Below are 20,312 nucleotides of genomic sequence, written 5' to 3'. Positions count from 1 at the left end.
AGCCCACTCTAGGAAAGGTAGGTTTAAGTCAAAAGAAAGATGCAATAAACATATAACATATTTATGAAGTCTGGTTTTTATTAAATGCTATAAACTTTTTCTTAGTAACGGGAACTCTTCATGGGGACTGAGACTGATAACTGATAAGAGACGCTTAAATTATCTGAAAGGCTGAAATAGCTTTTTTTGAAGGCCAGAGTATTCAATCCCATGATCCCACAAACACTGTTTTGTAAGAGCATCGTCAATAGATTCTCTAAAATGGAGATTTTGGGGATTTTGGCTGGTTTTCTGTCGCAAAACTTTTTACAAAATGTAGAAATTACGAGAGAGGTTATGAAATTCTCTAAATTTTGAGAACTTTAAGAAAATTATTACAATGAAAACCTTTGAAACTGAATATTTATGAAAGAAAAATCATATTTTATTAATTGTGTTGTATATTTTAATTTAGGGGGTGTTTGGGATTACTTATTTGAAACAACTTATGTTTTTCTACTAAAACACTTATCAACTTATTATAAGTCAGAAATGTTTAACTTCTTTAAAAACTCTTTATTACCGGTTTGGCACCGGTATAAGTTGTTTATCCAAACACTCAAAAGTGTTTATTACCGGTGCTATACCGGAATAAGTCAATAAGTTGTTTTTATAAACAATCTAAACACCCTCTTAATAATTGATGTTGTAATCTGTTGACTTTTGAGAGAAACCCGATTGAAAGTGTAAAAGTCAACAAAAGTAGGATAGAATGGAAAATGAAAACCTGCTTTTAAAAATAGACATTTAAGGAGTTGTTTATGAAATGCTTGCCAAGTTATATTATTTATCTGATGAGACAGATGAGTATGACAAAAACCAAGAATCTTACACGATAAGAGAGAATGCATGGACAAATTGTCTTATCCGATAGGCAATAAGTGGGAGTGACGATTCTTACCATGGTTAATATTTATTGCTATTTTGATAGACTACAATTTTATCTGATAAGCAAGTGATGTTAAAATTTTAACAGCTTCTACCAGATAAGTTTTTGGGTAAAAGGAGTGTTTATTTTTTTTTTTATATTTTGTAATATTTTACCAACAAAAATACAAATAAAATTGTATAAGAAGCCTCAAAATACGGTGGGACTTCTGTTGACTTTTGAGAGAAACCCAATTGGAAGATTCTCCATTGATGATGGTGGTCAAAACCATTGTTGCTCAGCTTCTTCTTCATCATCACCATTATCGATATAATCAACCATCTCGATTTTTCCCGCGAAATTGTTCTTCAGGTAACCATTTGATTTGGTGTTTTGTTATTACAGTTTGTGGTTTTTGATTTCTGAAAGCGTTTCATCTTGTTGAATCGCAGAAAGCGCTCGAATCGAGTTCCCAATACGTCCCCTCAACCTCTCTTTATGTACATCATTCCTCTTCTTCTTACAATTGTGTTCGATTTCTGTTTCTGTTTCTGTTTCTGTAAGATTTGACTTCCATCATCTGATTGTTGTTAAGAAAATGCTCGTTGTTAATGGATTTTAGGTTGTGGTTCTAGATTGATTATTCATACGCGTGCATCTGGAGAGATTTCTGGCCGGATTGATCAGGATGAACCTCCGAATTATGCACCGATTTCACCTCAGGTATTAATGTTAATCGTTTTTTGCACTTAATTGAATTTAAATTGGAAGTTTCAATAAATTTGGGGAAGAAATTATCGGACAAAATTTGTGCCCCAAACATCCAAATGGTGACCTAAGGCATGAATTCAGACATCCAAAATCATGTCTTAAAGCATTAAGTTGGTGATTGGTGTTTAGGTTTCATCCTGTGAATGCACAGCAGGTATTCCCACACCAAAAATGCATGTTTTAAAGCACTAATAGGGTGACTATTGAACAAATTTTAGGTGCTTAATGGTCAAATTTGATCAAGTTTTCAGGCTAAACTTACTTATTTGTGTATCCTCGCCAATACAACCTCTTGAAGTTATTGATTTTGGTTAGCTACATGAGTGGTTTTCAACCAATTTTGATATCGTGGGAGCCTTCTTTAGTATCTGGTTGGGAATGTGACATCCCGATCCACATTTTTTTCATTCTGTTGTGAGTATGAATTACCTTCTAAGTTCTTGGTAATGTGTTAATGATTTCCCACTGTAGTTTTTGGATACTTGGGGATTATATGGGTCAGTCTGTAGAGCGGACTCCTGCATCTCTTAGGCCTCGTTTGATTTGTGCGTTTTGGTGGGATTTGGAGGAATTTGGAATATGATTTCATTCCAAACCGGCGTTTGGTTTAAAAGAAACTCCGGGATTAAAATCCCACAAACATGGAATTTCGAAATCCCATGGGGTAGTTGGTATTTCACGGGATTTCATAGGATTTGTTTGTAATAATGTTTTAAAATATGTTAAAAGCTTCCGTTTTGTAATAATAAATTAATAAAAGGTAACTTAGTTATTTTTAAATTGTTAATAGTTTGTTTTTATAAATTATCTACAAGGAACGGAATTTAATTCATTCCAAATCCTACAAACCAAACATACCAAAGATTCCAAATCCTTCCAAGAAATCCAAATCCCTCAAAAACATCCCTTCAAACGAACCCCCCAAGGGATAGTGATTCCAGTATTCTGTTTGGATTTTTGTTCAAACCTAATGAAGACGTTATTAATTTAAGTCGGGGAGTTTGTGACACCCATACGACATTTGTTGTAAGTATGAACTTTGAGGCGCCTCTCTTGATAGTGGGTTACCTAAATCATGCAGATGTGGACATAAACAATATGTATTTTGATCTAATAGTTCGTTTATTTATGAACTCATCAGGGATGGAAAAACCTTCAATAAATGTGTTTTTTCCATATTAATTTTATTGACACTAACGTACGCGTGTGATGTGGCAGATACCTGAACACAAGGCGTCTTTTGTGGATGTTTTAAAGAAAGCCAACTCGGTATTGCCTCAAGTAGTTCTTGCTAGTACAATATTGGCTCTTGTCTATCCACCATCTTTCACATGGTTTACCAGCAGGTTATATAATAATGCTCTCTTTGTTCCAAAATGGTAGTCTTTAAGGTTCTTGCACATCGGTTGAAGTTATTACTATTATTTTGGCTAATTTGCAATTGTTATAAATTTCAATTCCTTTTTTTACCCTTATTAGGTGCATCAATAGTTGGCATGCATTGTCATCATATCAAAGTTTTCATTGCTTGTTGGTTGTTTGGATTTTCTAGAGAAGAGGATGAAACAATGAAAAAAAACCAAACCAAGCCAAAAACGCCCACTTGAAAGTGGGGTCTAGGGGAGGTAAGATGTACGCAAGCCTGATCCCCACCCTAAAGAGTAGAGCGGCTAAGTGATACAACGAAAACAAAAAGGAAATGTAGATGGCTATTTAAGGAAAGATATTGAACATAGGTATAGTTGCAAATGAGTTAACATAAATATGCCTCCTTTGTTTCTATTTCCACATGTACCTTTTAAGAAACTGAAGCCACCAAATAGTTAAAATGACCAAAGGATCATTGGTCTAGCGGTACTCCGGTTACTGGTAGAGGCCAACCTCCTAGGAGAGTAGGAGGTCAAGGGTTCGAACATCTTTGAGTGTGTGTAAGAGCATCTCCAACAACTATGCTATAATTTTTTTTTCTTCTAAAATTGAGTATCAAAAGTTAAAATCCCTAAAAAATTACATTCAACTCCAACAGCTACTCTATTTTAGCACTTTTATCATTAACTATATTATTGAAATATTAAATACATTTAGTAAAATATTATTTCTCTCGGCTAAACACGTAATTAGTTAATTTCTATGTCTTCTTTTGGTAAGAAAGAATTAAATATTATTTCTCTCTCATAAATATGATGTTATAGAGATTTCTCAAAATTTGGAGATTTCTACCCTCTTTCTCTTCTTTTCTCTATTTTAGCATAGGTTATAGCATAGTTGTTGGAGTAAAAATATACCCAGAATCTGTTTAGCTGTTGGAGATGCTTCGAGTATTTTCCGTATATAAATATTATATACTTCAAGAAAAGTTAGAATCCTGCTCCAAATCTTGTGGTTGCTTTGTCATATTAAATATGTTCGTATCAGTTTGGCTATTGTTATCTTATGGTTATTTGTTTGCTACGAACAAAAAACAAATTTCAGGTATTATGCCCCAGCTTTAGGTTTCTTGATGTTTGCAGTCGGACTTAATTCGAGTGAAAAAGATTTTGTTGAAGCATTGAACAGACCAACAGCGATTCTTGCCGGTTATATTGGCCAATTTGTTTTGAAACCGTTTCTAGGTTATCTGTTTGGCACAATGGCCATGACAACATTCGGCCTCCCAACTTCCTTAGGTAAGGGTAATGGTTATTGTTCGTGTTTATTTTCTTGATATTATTATTCTTATACTTTTGGTGAACTAAAACCCACATTTTGATTGATCACTATGATTTGTCTCCGCACGTTAGGATGATGGGAATCCATACATATTAAAAAAATATGTGCATAAAAGTCATTTTATTATGATTTAAATATTGTTGATTTGTGTCATTTGTAACTATTATATGATATAAAAAACATTAAGCAACATTTAGGGGCTATCTGGTCATTTTAACAGTTTTGTTTTGTCCTGTCCAGCTTACCAAAATCAAAACAAACAATTAGGACTTGTTTGCTAGTAGTTTGATGAGCTTAATAGGACTCGCAACTTATTCGATCAGTCATGGCAACCCGATATTTAAGGAAGCACAGCTAACCTCAGCGGGCTTTGAAGCCCCTACTGGGATGGGATATTTGAAGCCGTAGGTGGGTATTCAAATAAAGGGGAGCACCTTCATGTGACCAATCTTTTTGACATTCCATACAAGGACCTTCATGTGGAACTATGTTTGGTAGTGACTTCATGATATAGAAAGTGGCTTATGCAAAAAGCCAAGTTTTTTTAAAGTTGTCCCTCCCAATTAAAAAACATGCTCCTTCTATCTATGAACCCCCCCCCCCCCCTTAAAAAAACCTTCACAATCTATGCAGACAAATTAAGTCACACAGACAACTTTATCCATACAGGACTTAATGAAAAACAACCAAACAAGGCGCCCTCTTAAGTAATGCACCTATGAGGTTACTATCAGAAGGGCAGGATTTTCCTAAAAAGGCGACTTTCAGTGCCACATCAGCTTGGTTGAACACATGTTATGCCACGTGGGCATCCCGTATTTTCTTTAGCAAATCAATTAAATACACAGATTGAGTACATAAATGCTTGATTTGATTCCAAGATTATTTGATTCAGGTGCTGGAATCATGCTAGCTTCTTGCGTTAGTGGGGCCCAGCTCTCGAATTACGCCACTTTTCTAACGGACCCTGAAATGGCCCCACTGAGCATCGTTATGACCTCATTATCTACTGCTACTGCGGTTCTCGTCACCCCACTCTTATCACTATTGCTCATCGGAAAGAGGTTGCCTGTTGATGTGCAAGGAATGGTTTCCAATATTTTGCAGATTGTAGTTTCACCTGTTGCTGCCGGCTTGCTTCTTAACCGGTAAGGAGATGCCATCTGACTTTTGAGGTCAATCCAACCGATTTTAATCTTACAAGTTCATATAAATTTTATATATTCTCAACAAGTGTTTGATACTGACACTCTTTTCTACGACGAGAACTGCTACAAAGAGAAAAATGGGTCTAAATTTCTAGTAAAGTTCATATCAATTTCAAATTTGATGAGTAGTAAGTTTGACCTTAAAAGTCAAACTCGGCTACTTCTCTTGTACATGAGGGATTATCTGGGCTCTTTGGACGAATGACCAATAAGTTTTCAGTAATTGTTTTAACTCAATGACCTGCATCTGACCTGTCACTCTTTCAAAACAGCCCTTGATTATCTTTCTTTTTTCTCTTACAAGTATTTTCTTTTTGCTTCTACAGGTTTTTACCAAGAATTTCTAGTGCTATTCGACCGTTTTTGCCTCCGTTATCGGTTCTAGTGACCTCTCTATGTGTTGGGGCTCCTCTTGCTATTAACATAGACTCCGTCTTATCACCTTTTGGCATATCCGTCTTGTTGCTTGTTATCGTGTTTCATTTATCAGCATTCATCCTCGGATACGCATTTACCGGCATTGCCTTCCACAATTCACCCGACGTCAAACCTCTTCAAAGAACACTATCTTACGAAACAGGTTGTACATTTCTTCCATCTAGCAACGATCTTCTCTAGTCTCGTAAAAGCTGCAGCTTTTACTTTTTGCTATTTAATATTAAATGAGATTTCAATTAAATCCATGACCTCCAGGTTTATTAAAGAAAAAACGGTTTCATATTCATGAGAAGGTCATGAATTTAATTAAAATCTCATTTAAGGTTACATAATTAAATATACAGCTTCTTGGTTCATCTGATTTAAATTATTTCTAATGTACGTGCTTTTAAGTGTTTTTGTAAATTCATGACCTCCTGACCTATTAAAAGAAGAGTAAAGTACGTTTTTTGTCCCTGTGGTTTAGAAATGAGATTTTAAGGTATATAACCTTAATGAGATTTTAATTAAATTCATGACCTTTTCGTGAGTATAAAGCCATTTTTTCTTATTCTAAGGTGTACACTTATGTTTTTTGTTGCAAATAAATAATTGTTCTTCCAAGAATTTAAAAAATACACTACACTTTGCAAAAGTGTGCAATTTTGGACAAAAAGTACCAAGTATATTGTCGTTTTTGCATGTAGATTTTTACAATTTGTCCGAAATCGTGCTAGCTTACATGGCGTTGTGGTTTCCATTTTTCCATTTTCACAAGAACGATCGTCTGTTTGCAACAAAAAACCAAGCACAAGAAGCGAAAAAGTTCATTACTCGTTTTTGGATACAAATGTTCCAAACCTTATGCATTTTACGAGAAGAACCTTGTTTAAATGGACCGAATGACTCCGAAATAAATGTTCCAATTTTTATGAGACAAAGGTTATCGCATTCTTTAAGTTATGTGTTTCGTCTTAAATAGGTATGCAAAGTAGTTTATTGGCGTTGGCACTCGCAAATAAGTTCTTTCAAGATCCACTCGTGGGCGTGCCTCCGGCTATATCCGTGAGTCATTTCTACTCTAAACCGATTTCAAATATTCTTTATTCTTTTCGTACGAGTTTAAAGGCTAATCGTTTACGTTATTTAGCTTCATTCTCTAATTAGTATGTGTAATAATTATTGCATTTATTAATTAAGTAAATGACAATTTTACCCTTTATAATAGAGGAAGTAATGAATTTTTTCATATAGTTAAAGGGTAAAATTGGAGAATATACACATACTTTTGGAAGTGGACACATTTTAGACAAACAAAAATAGAAATGTAAACGCTTATTTTGGAATATTTGGAATAACATTTAGTACCAACATTTTTCTATTTGAAGAGAAAATTTAGCGTAGGTATTAAATAATCTCGAATATTTGAACAACCCGATTGCTATTATTTATGCAAAACAACACACACAAGGGTACAAAATTACGTTTATGCCCTAAACCAACTGAAGTAGACCTAGGGCCTGTTTGTTAGAAGTTTACGAGCTTAATGGGACTACAACTTAATTCATCCATCCATTCAAAAACCCTTACAAACAGCCCCTAAGTCATGAATGGATAAAGCGGTCTGTGTGGATTAATCTGTCGGTAGAAATCGAGAATTTTTTTGTTTAAGAGGGTTTTTTCATAGATGTAATAAGCGTATTTTTTTTTAATTTGGAGGAGTAGGTTCGGAAAAAACTTGGTTTTCTGCATAAAGCTCTCACCTAGAAGTTTACTGAATAAACCACTTATCATTAAGTCACTACCAAAGAGTCATGTATAGCGGACCGAATGAGCTGCGAATCCCATTAAGCTCATTAATCTACTAACAAACATGCTCTTAATGGAAAACCAACTAGATAGTCCCCTAGTTGTGGTTGTTGGATCTTATTTTCTTGGGTCATCACTTAGGGTGCAAGATACCTTCACATAATTCATATAAGTTCGGGATCGTTTAACAGTAATGAGTCACCACTCTAACTTACTTTACTGGGTAAGATTGTCGTCCATCAAAATGACATTGCGCGCAATAATCTTACCTGGTAAGCGATAACCGGTCATCAACTTGTCATTCTCATTTAGCGGCTAGGATTTCTGGTCCTTGTCATGCTCACCAGGTAAGGTAATTGACTAAGTAATCGTTTGGTAAACGGCATGTTTGACTGCAAAACCTTTAATTTAGTAGGTTTGGTTTATTTGGGAGATGAGGTAGTTTTGTGATGGTTTTTTTTTTTGCAGGTTGTAATCATGTCATTAATGGGTTTTTCTTTAGTGATGATTTGGGCTAAGAAGAAGGGATAAATTGAATCTAAATGGCTCTTGACTTTGAGTTTGAAGTAGTTTTGCTCAAGATGTTAGTTGATTTTAGATTATATTTATCTGCAGTTAGTTACACAAATTCAAACATGAAGCTTTAATAAGTTGTACATACGTACAATTTACTTGTAATCCCCGAAAAATAACAGATTTAGATGATACTTTTACTGTTTTACATCTATGTTTCGTTTACTGAAAACTTTGCATAGTGTATTTCTTTTTGTATTTTTGAAACTATACAAAAGATTAGGTTTGAACCCTATGATTATAAGGCATGTGTTTTGTCCCTAATAACGTCTTTGTGGCTATCAAATCTATAGAAAAAAACAAAAAAATCGTAAAAGAAAATTTTACTTGACCTAGCAGTGGGTGGCAATCGTGAATCATGATAGCATTAAGCACAATTAAAAGGCTGGTGGCCAACGACAATCGGAATGATAACATACAAGCTTACGTGTTGATAACGTGTTATAGAATAACTAACAGATAACAATAATAGAATTTAAAAGTTCTTGTTTTGTGTAAATTTTTTAATTCAAATTTTTTATTATAATTTAATTTAACATAACGAAGTAATTTAATTTGGGTTTAAAAATATAATTTTTTATAAAGATAATAATTAAGTATTTTGTCAAAACTCAATAATTATCCTAATTATATTTTAGATTTTTTATATTTAAAATGAGATGTTTATCATGTATTTGATTATTTTTGTCTGCAATTAGTTACACAAATTCAAACATAGAGCTTTAATAGATTGTATTTACTCATAATTACTTGTAATCTAGAATTTCAAGTAATATGCATCAATAAACAGTACTTTGTGTATAGAAAATGGTTTTTAAAGAGTTTTTGTCAAATGATTTATAATATAGTGTAGATAATTAGAGATAAACTCATCCATAACCCTCTAAACTAGTGTTATACCCACACGACAATTGTATAATATTGCTCAATCGATAATATAACCATGAACTGAAATTAAAAGAATACAGACATATGTGCATGTCACCTTAGACGAGTTGCATAACAGTTGTAGTTTCGGTCTCAATTTCTGTTGCTGGTTAATCACATGATGATGAAGACTTACGTATTCTCGATGCGGTGCTCCTCATTGCTTTTCTTGAAATTTGTTTGCGTTTTTATACCACTTATGTTAGTCGTCCCCGTGACGAAATGGTGTGTAAGCTCATGTGATAAAGGTTTAACCCCCACCTATACTTAATGTCAACAACATCATAAAAATGGAGATGGATCCATATGAATTATATGTAATAAATGAAGTTAAAGGATCAAATCCATAATTTTTTACATATCTTAGGGATCAAATCCGTAATTTTCTTTATGTTTTAAATTCCGAAGATAATGAAGGAGGGACTGGTTTTGCAAATTAGTAAAAAACGGAGGGTCTTTTTGTTATTTACTCAACAATTCGTTCAAGTTTCAACTTTCAAACGTTGGAAACAGATGGCACATGCTAATTACGGTACGCTGCAAGTTCACCTTAGCAAAACCAAGGCGCCGTTTTAACCAGCATAAACCGGAGGCGGATAGTGTTTCTCGATCTCATTTTTACATTTACTATTTTACCCCTCTACATTTTTCCTATTTGCATTTTCATCTTTCTTTTTTTTCATATATTTTAACATAATACTTAATTATTATATTTATAAAAAAATTATATTATTAAATCAAAAATAAATTACTTTATCATCAAACATAAATTAAATTATAATAAAAAATTAAATTATAAAATTATAAAAAAAATAAAAAAGTTAAGTTGATACTAATGTCTATATCTTTTTCAAAGTTTTATGATATCTTCAAATTTATATTTTATTCAAAAATAAAAACATTATTGTTTTCTCAAGACCACGTAAAACCATATTATATTGACAAAGACAAAATATTAAAATCAAAATGTATCTCGCTACATTGTACGAGTGTCCTTCTAATACATTTTAATTGGACAAATGCAAAAACATGTATTACTGATCCCCCAAAATTTGAAGCCCATGTTCCACATTATGCATCGGAAGTAGTGATGGTCAAACCGGTCCAACCAAGGACCAGTTACACTATAGCTTAACTAGGTTCACTCTTCTCGACCAGGATCAGTTACGTTGAGACCGGTTATGGCTGGATTTATTTAGGGTCGGGACCGATAAGGCCTGGCCCGTTCCTACCCTGGACCGGTTTTTGGCCATCACTAATTGGAACACCCTCTTTTTGAATAAAATAGAAAACCTGTAATTTTAAAGAATCTGTTGTAAATGCTTTTAGCATCTTTTATAATATTTATTCAATGGATTATCTTTTGGATGAAAAGCATGATGGTGACATTGTGTTGGGTTTTTATTAGAACAACTTTGTGTGTATTTGACACATTAATGTGTTTCTTGGTGGGCCCACCACATATTAATTAAATAAATGGATTGTTTTCAATTTTATCTCATATTGAAGTGTTATTTGCACCCTTTTGTTTGAACTCAAGTATAGTGGGTAGGTCATCAATCAATTTCCATTATTGCCCTTAATTGTATCAATGATTTTGTAGATTAAAAGAAGGTTTTAATGTAAATAACTGATAATTAAGAGGTCGTTTATCAAATGCTTACCGACACGAGATATTGCAACATCTTGAACCATCAAAATGGATTGTTGGTAATCGTCTTAATCTCGATAAACGCTTATTGGGTGAGGGGTCGTTTTCGTGACTTACCGAGTAAGACTCTCGATCTTTGTCATGTCTTTTACTGAATAAGATTCTTGGTATTTGAACGTCTGATCACTTTTAATCTCACCCTCACTCGATGAATTGTACTTGATACGAGAATTGATCAGTGCATCTCGTTAGTGTTGATCTTCAATTATAATTGATCCAAGGGTGAAAGATCACTTACTACCTTTTTAACATAACTTTCACTCTCACTGAAACCCAACCATACATACATATTTATCCATTTATTACGTAATTATTCAGACAATATTTATTAATAAAAAAATAAACAGATCTCTACATTTGCTAGTTATTAAAATTATGTAGAAGTGAATGTAAAATGTATTCGTTTTGAAAGTTGATATGCTTTCATATATGTAATTATTAAATATAAAAATAGTCGTTCATGTGGTTTGCTTAAATTTTGGATTTGATCTCTAAAACAAACTATTTATACTGATGGTCTCTGACTTTTTATTTTCATAACACTCATTGTCCATGTATTTAACAATGTTAGTTAGCAACTTTTACGAAGAACTAATCGATCTTTAAACAAACTATAGAGAATAATTAAAGTGTAATCTGCTCTAAAATTTAATGTGATACACAGGTTTTTTTTTTTTTTTAATTAACAAACATTTTATATAAAAAATCATAAATTAATTTTTTTAAAATAAAGTACATATTAAATAAATAAATTTATTTAAAAAAATTTAAATTCACAAAAAAAAAAATTAGTGTTACGAAATATCTGTGTTCAAAAAAGCATATACTAAATCAAGATAAAGGCACATCTTTTAGGTCTGGAATTAAAAATATGCGAGTAAAATATTGAAATAACAACAAAATAAATATTATAAATTAAGATTAAAAAAACACTGATTATTCAAATTCAGAGATATCAAATTCAGACGCTTTCATATGTTTTAACGACCATTAAGAGATATCAAATTCAGACGTTTTCACAAACCCCAATAGTTATCTTACAACTCAAAAACTGTAGGGACTAAAAGTGATGATTTTGAAAAATTACAAGGACCAAATTTGTATGTTACCTTGAATAAAATATGGATGCATTGATGTGTCCTCCCAAGAAAAACCAAAAAGGAAATAACAAAAATTGGAAACTATAATTTTTTGAATTTTAAATAAAATATAATTATTATTTTTTACTTTTATGTATTTTCTCCAAATTTAAATTTTTTTATATTGTTTTATCTTTTTCTTTATTTAAAAAACATTTTAACCGGATTTTTTAAAATAAAAAAACAAATAAAATTCTCTAAAAATTATTTTACAAGTAAAAAATACTATTATTCATAGTATTTGAAATAATATTTTATTAATTTATAATATAATTAATATCTATATCTATATTATTTTATTAAGCAAATTTAACAAAAGTCTTAAAAATATTAAATGATCAAGATACCTTTTTCACTTTTGCACCCCTTCTTGCTCCTCACATACACTCATCCCCTCACATACACTCACCCTTTCACATTCAACGGATTTTTTTAAAATTATAATTTTAAATTTACACTTTATATCCTTATAATTAGTTAATTAATTATTTTACGTCATTTACTTTTAAATGTTTCGTTTTAAACTTTTATCAAATTAACATACATAATTGTATATCAATTAAAACATGTTTAAAAAATACATTTTTATTTTAACAAGTTATATCATTATAATTGTCTCGTTAATACCTTCGAAGTGAGTCTAATATTGAATAGTTTGACTTAATTATATTATTATATATTATATATATTGTGAAAAATATTTTTAATGTTTACGATTTATAATTTTATAGTTATTTATTTATATATATGCTATACATTTTGGGGTTAGGCTGTCCAAATTGCACTGTATGATATATTCTTAGTTTTTTTTTGAAATATATATACATGTATTAATTCAACCTTAATCTGAGTTTCTAGACAAGAAAAAAGGTAAACAGTTGAAATTTCATTCTAAAACTCATCTTTTTTTGTCTTTTCATGGCTTATGATCTGTCAAATTTGTAGTTTTCTTTATTGGTTTTGAATGTTTAACTTAAAACTCAAGTTTCTTGGTTCTTTGCTCTTGGTGTAAATCGAACACATTTGTGGAGTCGCTTAAATATGTTGAATTTTAAATATATTGGATTTTAAACTGTCATACAATTTTTTTCATCGATAGTCTGTAATTGGAAACATAACTCTTATTTATTCAAATTGTATTAATATGTAAAGACCAATTGTAACGTATATCATCATTAAATCTTATCTTATAAAACCAGTGGAACTTCAAAATCGTTAAAATTCATGGCTCCCGTCGCATTATGCAGATACACAACTAGTTGTAAATAAAAAATCTATTGAATTTTAATTTTTTTTAAATAAATTTAATTAAAATAATTTAAAATAATGTCTAAAAGTAATCATTATCACAATTAAATGCGTAGCTTTAACTTTTCTTTCAAGTAAACGGGTGAGGGGTATTTCCGTCTTGTCACTTTTCCAATGTTACAAGACATGAAGAAGAAAAGGTACAAGCCAAGTCGGTTTCCCATGTAAATTGACAAAAAAAGCCCTACCCAAGTTCCTCATTCAGCATATGTCACCAAAGGGCATTTTCGGTATTTCAGACAAATAAGAAATCAACCTCGTAGCTCTCTATATAAACCCACCATCCCCTTTTCCCATTCCAATCTTTTTTCTCTTCAAATCGTTGATTACTTTTTCCAGTTTTTCGATTCCAGAATCAAATCGGAGAATATGGGTTCCGACGCCAACAAGATGAACGACGGTACCAGCTTCCAGCCATCGGAGCCGGCTCCCTGCGCCAACGGTTGCGGCTTCTTCGGTACCGCCGCCACCATGAATCTCTGCTCAAAGTGCTTTCGCGACATCCGAATCAAGGAGGAACAAGCCGCATCAGCTAAAGCCGCCGTCGATAAGCTCGTCAACAAGGTAGTTTCCTTCCCTCCACAAACTCCCTCCGCTTCCTCCTCATCTGGATCTGAACAACTTCCGCCGCCTACCACCGCCACGGCGGTGGACGTAAAACAGAAGATCCGAAATCGGTGCTTAACCTGCAACAAAAAGGTCGGTGTGATTGGATTCAAGTGTAAGTGTGGTGAGACGTTCTGTGGAAGCCATAGGTACCCGGAGAACCATGATTGCGAATTCGATTTCAAGAAGACAGGGAAGGAAGCGATAGCGAAGGCGAATCCGGTGGTGAAAGCCGATAAGGTAGATCGGATCTGATTGTAAGATTTAGGGTTTGGTGGATGTGTTAATGGTGGAAATTAGGGTTTGTTTTTTAGATTTGATTTGGGGGTGTGAAGACGATGATGATGATGAATTGAAGGGGGGGTGGGGGGTGAAAGGGTAAACAAATGGGTATTTGGGGGGTTGAATTTGAAAATTGTTGCATATAATTGGATGGTAGGTTGTTTACTTGTTTGAATTTAATTTCTTTTCTTTGAAGATTTATCATCAGACGTATTTTATTATTATTTACTTTGTTTTTAATTATTTAAATTATAATTTAATAAAAAGAAGATGAAAGAGTATTAAATTAATCAAATAAAACCCAATTTTATTAGAATTAAAAAATGTGGATGGTGATGCGGTCACATCTACGTGGCTTAAATTAATTGGCCAATTTCTGCAATTATCATTAGAGTTAAAAAGGATTTTTGGAAATTGATATTTTTTAACTAAATTTTATTTTAAGATAAATAAAATATCCACTATAAATAAAAGATTCATAGATTTTGGAAAATCCACTAAAATCCAATTTTATGAGACTATTTGTCAGTTGTTGAATGATTTAATACATAATTAATTAGAATTTAGTCTCTTTAATGATTTGAAACTATTTGTCAGTTGTTGAATGATTTAATACAGAATTAGTTAGAATCTAGACTTTTTAATAATTTGATACAAAATGATTAAATGATCTCATGAATCTAGTCATATACCACTTATTGATTCATACTTTTGATCACCCGCTTGTTATTTTAGGTTTTAGGCGAAGAAAACAAAATGGGCTTTTTATAACTTTAATGGGCCCTGCTATGAGATTTTCTTTGGGCTAGTTAATGGGCTAAACAGAAATGTTTGGTTTGGGCTATGTCTTAAAAGTAGAGATAGGTGGAGTTCAATCTAGTCTTGGTATGAGATTTTCTTTTTGTAACCGGTCTCTATCCTGATAAAAAGAACCCACCTCGTTTTCCATGTATAAATCCAGTCTTCAAAATCGGTCTCGGGCCCGACTCAAATCGGTCCGTTCTTTTTTTCATCTAAATATCAAATTTGAACATATAATAAATCTTGTTTGAAGATTTTATTTATTTGTACGTCTTATTTAAGTACACTTTAAAATATCTAATTGGTTCATTCAAATATACTTTAAATCTTTTTTTAAATCATAGAATATAAACCTGATTTTTGAAATCACATAATATAAACCCTCATCCATCGATTTCATTATTTAATCTTATGATTTTTGAAATTTAGCATTGGAACGCTTAAAATAACAATGAATTACAATCTATAAGAATATACCTGATTTCAGAACTACGAAGACGAAAGTCCCGGTTTTTAACAAACCATCGGGTCAAAAAACGTGATTTACTCTAAAAGAAATAATACGTTTGATTAATAGAAAGTGAACAAAAATTGATCCCGAAAAACCTGAATAATCACATTATATATCTAACACTGAAACTTAAGTGTTTCATTTGTATAGTTTTTTTATTTCATATTACAACCATAGTCTCATACAAGTTGCATTTTTTAACGAAACTGGTCGTTATAGGTGCAAATCTTTAACGACCTAAATCCCTTAATAAATTAACAAATTGAGTTCTTATAATTATATTAAGAACCCAACTTCAAAAAAAAAAAATTACAAACCACAAAAACTCGTATCATTAAAAACACCAAAATATCGAGACTAAAAATTGTAATTCACTTTTAAATATGAAAATCAACCCCATAAGCATATGAGAAAGATAGTTAATGTGAGAAGTGTAAGAAAGGATATGGACTGTTGATCATCGTTAATCTCAAACTCATCCATGAATCGTGCTTGATATGAAGACTGATCCGGTTCATCTTGATGTATCTCATCATAATATGTGTGGAAAGAGTGGAGTAAACACATAGCATGTGCTTTCTGATAGGATTGCACGTGATCTACCTGACAAACCCATGCCACGTATTAAGGTCACACTTTTTGAGCCTTTACGACCCTTGCCGTTTGGCTTTAAGATTTTATATTAAAAACTGATAGAGGATGTCTTAACGGTTACGTTATCTTTTTTTTAACCAAAATAATTATCTTATTTTATTTATTTTAAAATAAATATATATTTCCGGTATATAATTTTATTAATATATGTATATATTATTTATTTTCTAAAATTAGGTCTTAATCGGAAACGAGGATCAGGGTTTGATTAGAAAATAAACCGGGGACGAAATGTTAATTTTCGTACCCACTGAGGGCTATTACTAAAAACCGGGGTCAGGGTAGGGGATTACAAAACCTGTCACATACCATGCCGACTTACGGGTTACGGCTATTGGAGCATGTATGTTGATTGTTTCTACTTGCATGACTTCGATGTGCGTTAGTCGTAGATTTTCTTTAATCAATTATAATTGTTTTGTTGTATATTTGTGCTTTCGGCCCTCGTGCTTGTGGAACGTATTTTCCGTTCCATTTAGTATGTTTACTTATGTACAAACTTTTGCTTGTATCATTAGTGCAGTTTATTAAATGCTTACTTGGTAAGCGTTTACTGATGAGAGACATCATATATTATTTATCTTATCATATAACGTTTTTGATCGTCAAAATAGATTGTTAGTAAGCGTCTTAAAACGCGGTAAATGTTTACTGGATAATAATCAACACTTTCACTTACTAGGTAATACTCACAATATTTGCCGCCCAAAACCGCACCGCACTGCAAAACGCGGTTTAGAACACTTGCGGTGCGATTTGCGGTTTTAAGTCATTAAACAGCAGATCAAACCGCATCGCATTTTTTTTAAATTATATATATATATATATATGTATAATCATTATAATTAATACGTTATTGATTATTTATTAAATTTTTAGTTTTCTTTTTAAGTTTTTATGCTACAAATTATTTCTTTGAGTTATTTTCACTTTTTTATATCAAAAGTCATGGTCGAAAATATTTATAAGTTAACCTTAATAAAATATATTTGGATTAATTACGAACTATTTTATTTGCATTACGCATTTCTAAATTACTTTTAATGAGTATTGAAAGTTATAATTATATGGAATATAGAAACATCAGCGTTGACTTTATTATGATTGTATAATTATCGGACTAAAATGCGTTACGCAAAAACCCGCATCGCATTTTCCGGTGTGGTTTTTTGCGGTTTGTGGTTTGGGAAAATCTTTAAATCGCATATGTGGTGCGGTTCATGGTCTGACCCTAAACCGCAGTGCTAACACCCTACAAGATAGTATAAGGGGAAATTGACAAAAATGACCATTTCTCTCACATCGATTGATCTCCTAACAATTCCTCTTCCAGTTTTACCTAAATGTCACTACCTCTGCAAGTGACACATTCATAATTTCTGGACGTAACTAAAAGACAAAAAAATTATAATTTCTCTCGAGGTCCGCAATTGGCACTTCCCCCCAATTTATGCTCAAATCAGTAAGTCATGAAGGTGCCACTTGTACATATACTTACCTTTGCAAATTACAGAGATACCATTTATGGAGATATTAACATTTGAATAAAACTGAGAGATAAATGGTCAAGAGAGCAACTACAACGAGAAGAATAACCATTTCGATCAATTTCCCTACTATAAAATATAAATTATGTTGTGTACAATATATTTTATGACAACTTACATGAAAAAATAACGTACTTTAACTTGACTCATATTTTGGGTAACATACTCCAAAATTTTCATTTTTGTACCTAAGATGTAAAGTTTTAAATATTTAAGTACCTTAGTAACCGGTTGAAATATTAACTGGTTACCATGCTGATGTGGTATTGAACTAAGTATTATTTGCTGACATGAATATTTTCATCTAAAATTAGTTTTTATGTATCATGGTTTATTATAGAAGAAAAAATTAATGTTTCAACCAATTACCCGGTTAATTAAATATTTAAAACCTTATATTTTTTTATACCAAAATGGAAAATTTAAAAATATATTACCCCGATAATATAAATCAAATTAAAGTATCTTTACTAAAATAACGTGGTATTATTTTGGACAAAAAAAAACAAATTTTAGAAGTGAAAAAGAAAAGCAACGTGGCAAGACCCCACCTGCGTGTGGTATGAGTCAAAAGAAAGCAAAGGACATGTGGGTCCTATCTAGCTAGCTGGCACCTGGCAGTCTGACAACACTACGGATGTCACGTGTCAAGTTGACTTTATATTTCATTTGAATTTAAAATATCTCATATACTCCCTCCCTCCCATTTATAATAATTCTCTTTGTCTTTTTCATTTTAATTTTAGAGTAAACTACAATTTTGGTCCCTGTAGTTTACATCCAACTACAAAAATGATCCTTAAACTTCATTAAGTACACAATTAACTTTGTTTCTTTTAAAAATTAATTCACATACTCGCATATGTTAATATGAAATCCGAATGGTCCGAAACCTAAACATGAACCCGAATAAAAAATAATGTGTTTGTGTAAAACTTGAATACCTAAAAATCGAAAATCCAAAACCTGACTTTTGGGGGATATTTGAGTTCAGGTTTGAGCTTGATTTTTGACACTGGACCCATTTGAAACCCTATATATAGATAGATAGATAGATAGATAGATAGATTCGAAACCATAAGTAAATCGAAACCAAAATTGTAGATTTGAATTCCATATCCGAAAATCAAGATTTCGGTTTACCCACTTGAACCCGCCTAATGCACATCCGTACACTTTCATCCCCAACATTTCACCACCACCGAAACCCTTGACCTATGAAAAAGCCCTCCATCGCCAATCCAAACCCTCCAGTGAAGGAAACTCCCCTCATTTAGCAAATACTTTTAATAGAGTTAATCTGAAGGACCACTTTCGGCATTCCGTATGAACCGTAGGGTCCAAAATCATAATTTACACTTCATTCTATTAAATTAGAAAAGCATTATTTATAACTAAATAAATACCCCTAGGCGACATACTGAAAAAGCCTGCTTCACTATTTTCAGGGAGGGATAGAGATAGAGATAGAGAGAGATTCAGAGCTCCTTCTTTCGTGGAGATTTAAGAAGAATTTCTTCTATTTCAGGCTACGATTCTTGGTTGAAATCGTCACCGCTACTAAAAATAGTTCAAATCAACACCTCTTTCATTCCTAATTTTCTACACGAAGAAGAAGAACAAGAGAAAATGATGCAGATGGATCGGAGAACCTGTTTGGATGAGTATGAAAAGCTTGTTGTTCGTATGAACACTCCCAGGTCAGTTTTTCTGAGCTCTTTCATCGTTTTCTAGGGTTTATGTTGATCGCACTCTGTTTAAATTCGGTGGAAACAAGTATTTGATCGTTGAAATCATCAATAAGCTCGTAATTACTGTTCAGATGGAATGAATAATCTCGATTTTCATAGGTTTGAACTTTTTTTGACTGATTAGGTCTAATCCTCGTTCCACACGATTCAATTTTGACTTTTCTACCAACTTTTTGCCCCTTTTCTAAGTCTTCCCAATTTGATTTCCGTTCCTGTTCGGAATATGAGATTCGTTTCATACCAATGCTTTTTTGTGACCTTTGTTTGCGTAAATCGCAGGGTAATGACCGATAATGCTAGCTGTGTAAATGCAACTCGAGTCATGGTAATTTTTAAGATAGATCGACCAGTTTCTTCCATTAATACGTATTTTTAGTTCTAGATTTGAACTGAATTGAATAAAAAAATCTCTATATTTCAGATCGATAGTGCGAGGAAAGATGAAATATTGCTTGAGGCGGTTCAAGTTCTCACAGATCTCAATCTTTCTATTAAGAAAGGTTATGTTTCCTCCGATGGAAGATGGAACATGGATGGTAAACTTGCTTTTCAGTTTCTTAATGCAGGGAGACTGTTTGTCTTAATGCTGAATGATTTGATTAACAGAAATCAACCGTGTTGACAACATGTTAAAATCTCAAATATATATATATATATATATATATATATATATATATATAT

The 20,312-nt window shown here is 32.3% G+C and overlaps 3 protein-coding genes across 6 annotated transcripts in view; all 3 read left to right on the top strand.

Moving 5' to 3' along the window:
* The first annotated feature begins 1,116 nt into the window (after nt 1-1,116).
* On the top strand, nt 1,117-8,548 carry LOC112529333 (probable sodium/metabolite cotransporter BASS5, chloroplastic). Of its 4 annotated transcripts, none has more exons than XM_025140559.1 (9): nt 1,117-1,279; nt 1,360-1,407; nt 1,530-1,630; nt 2,897-3,024; nt 4,151-4,344; nt 5,283-5,535; nt 5,922-6,175; nt 6,995-7,077; nt 8,290-8,548. In XM_025140559.1, exons 1-9 carry the CDS (start codon nt 1,180-1,182, stop codon nt 8,350-8,352), a joined length of 1,224 nt encoding a protein of 407 aa, XP_024996327.1. In that variant the 5' UTR covers nt 1,117-1,179; the 3' UTR covers nt 8,353-8,548. The 4 variants fall into 4 exon arrangements, with proteins under 4 accessions (XP_024996327.1, XP_024996329.1, XP_024996330.1 ...); XM_025140562.1 differs by having other exon boundaries at nt 1,242-1,279; nt 1,543-1,630; XM_025140561.1 differs by lacking the exon at nt 1,360-1,407 and having other exon boundaries at nt 1,148-1,279.
* A 5,236-nt stretch (nt 8,549-13,784) lies between these two features.
* LOC112529875 (zinc finger A20 and AN1 domain-containing stress-associated protein 1-like) lies at nt 13,785-14,449 on the top strand. The gene has a single exon (XM_025141298.1). The coding sequence runs from the start codon at nt 13,849-13,851 to the stop codon at nt 14,338-14,340; it is 492 nt and encodes a 163-aa protein (XP_024997066.1). The 5' UTR covers nt 13,785-13,848; the 3' UTR covers nt 14,341-14,449.
* A 4,905-nt stretch (nt 14,450-19,354) lies between these two features.
* LOC112529309 (ACT domain-containing protein ACR8-like) overlaps nt 19,355-20,312 on the top strand; it is a 5,800-nt gene continuing 4,842 nt past the window's right edge. The window contains exons 1-3 of the mRNA XM_025140532.1: nt 19,355-19,580; nt 19,911-19,956; nt 20,053-20,167. Of these exons, the coding sequence (XP_024996300.1) occupies nt 19,510-19,580; nt 19,911-19,956; nt 20,053-20,167 (232 nt within the window). The 5' untranslated portion in view covers nt 19,355-19,509. The remainder of the gene's footprint in view (nt 19,581-19,910; nt 19,957-20,052; nt 20,168-20,312) is intronic.

Source organism: Cynara cardunculus, assembly GCF_001531365.2.
Source record: "Cynara cardunculus var. scolymus isolate 2C chromosome LG 16, CcrdV1, whole genome shotgun sequence".
NCBI lineage: Eukaryota > Viridiplantae > Streptophyta > Magnoliopsida > Asterales > Asteraceae > Cynara > Cynara cardunculus.
The sequence above is the reverse complement of the archived record's forward strand: the minus strand, read 5'-3'. Positions and strand labels throughout refer to the sequence as shown.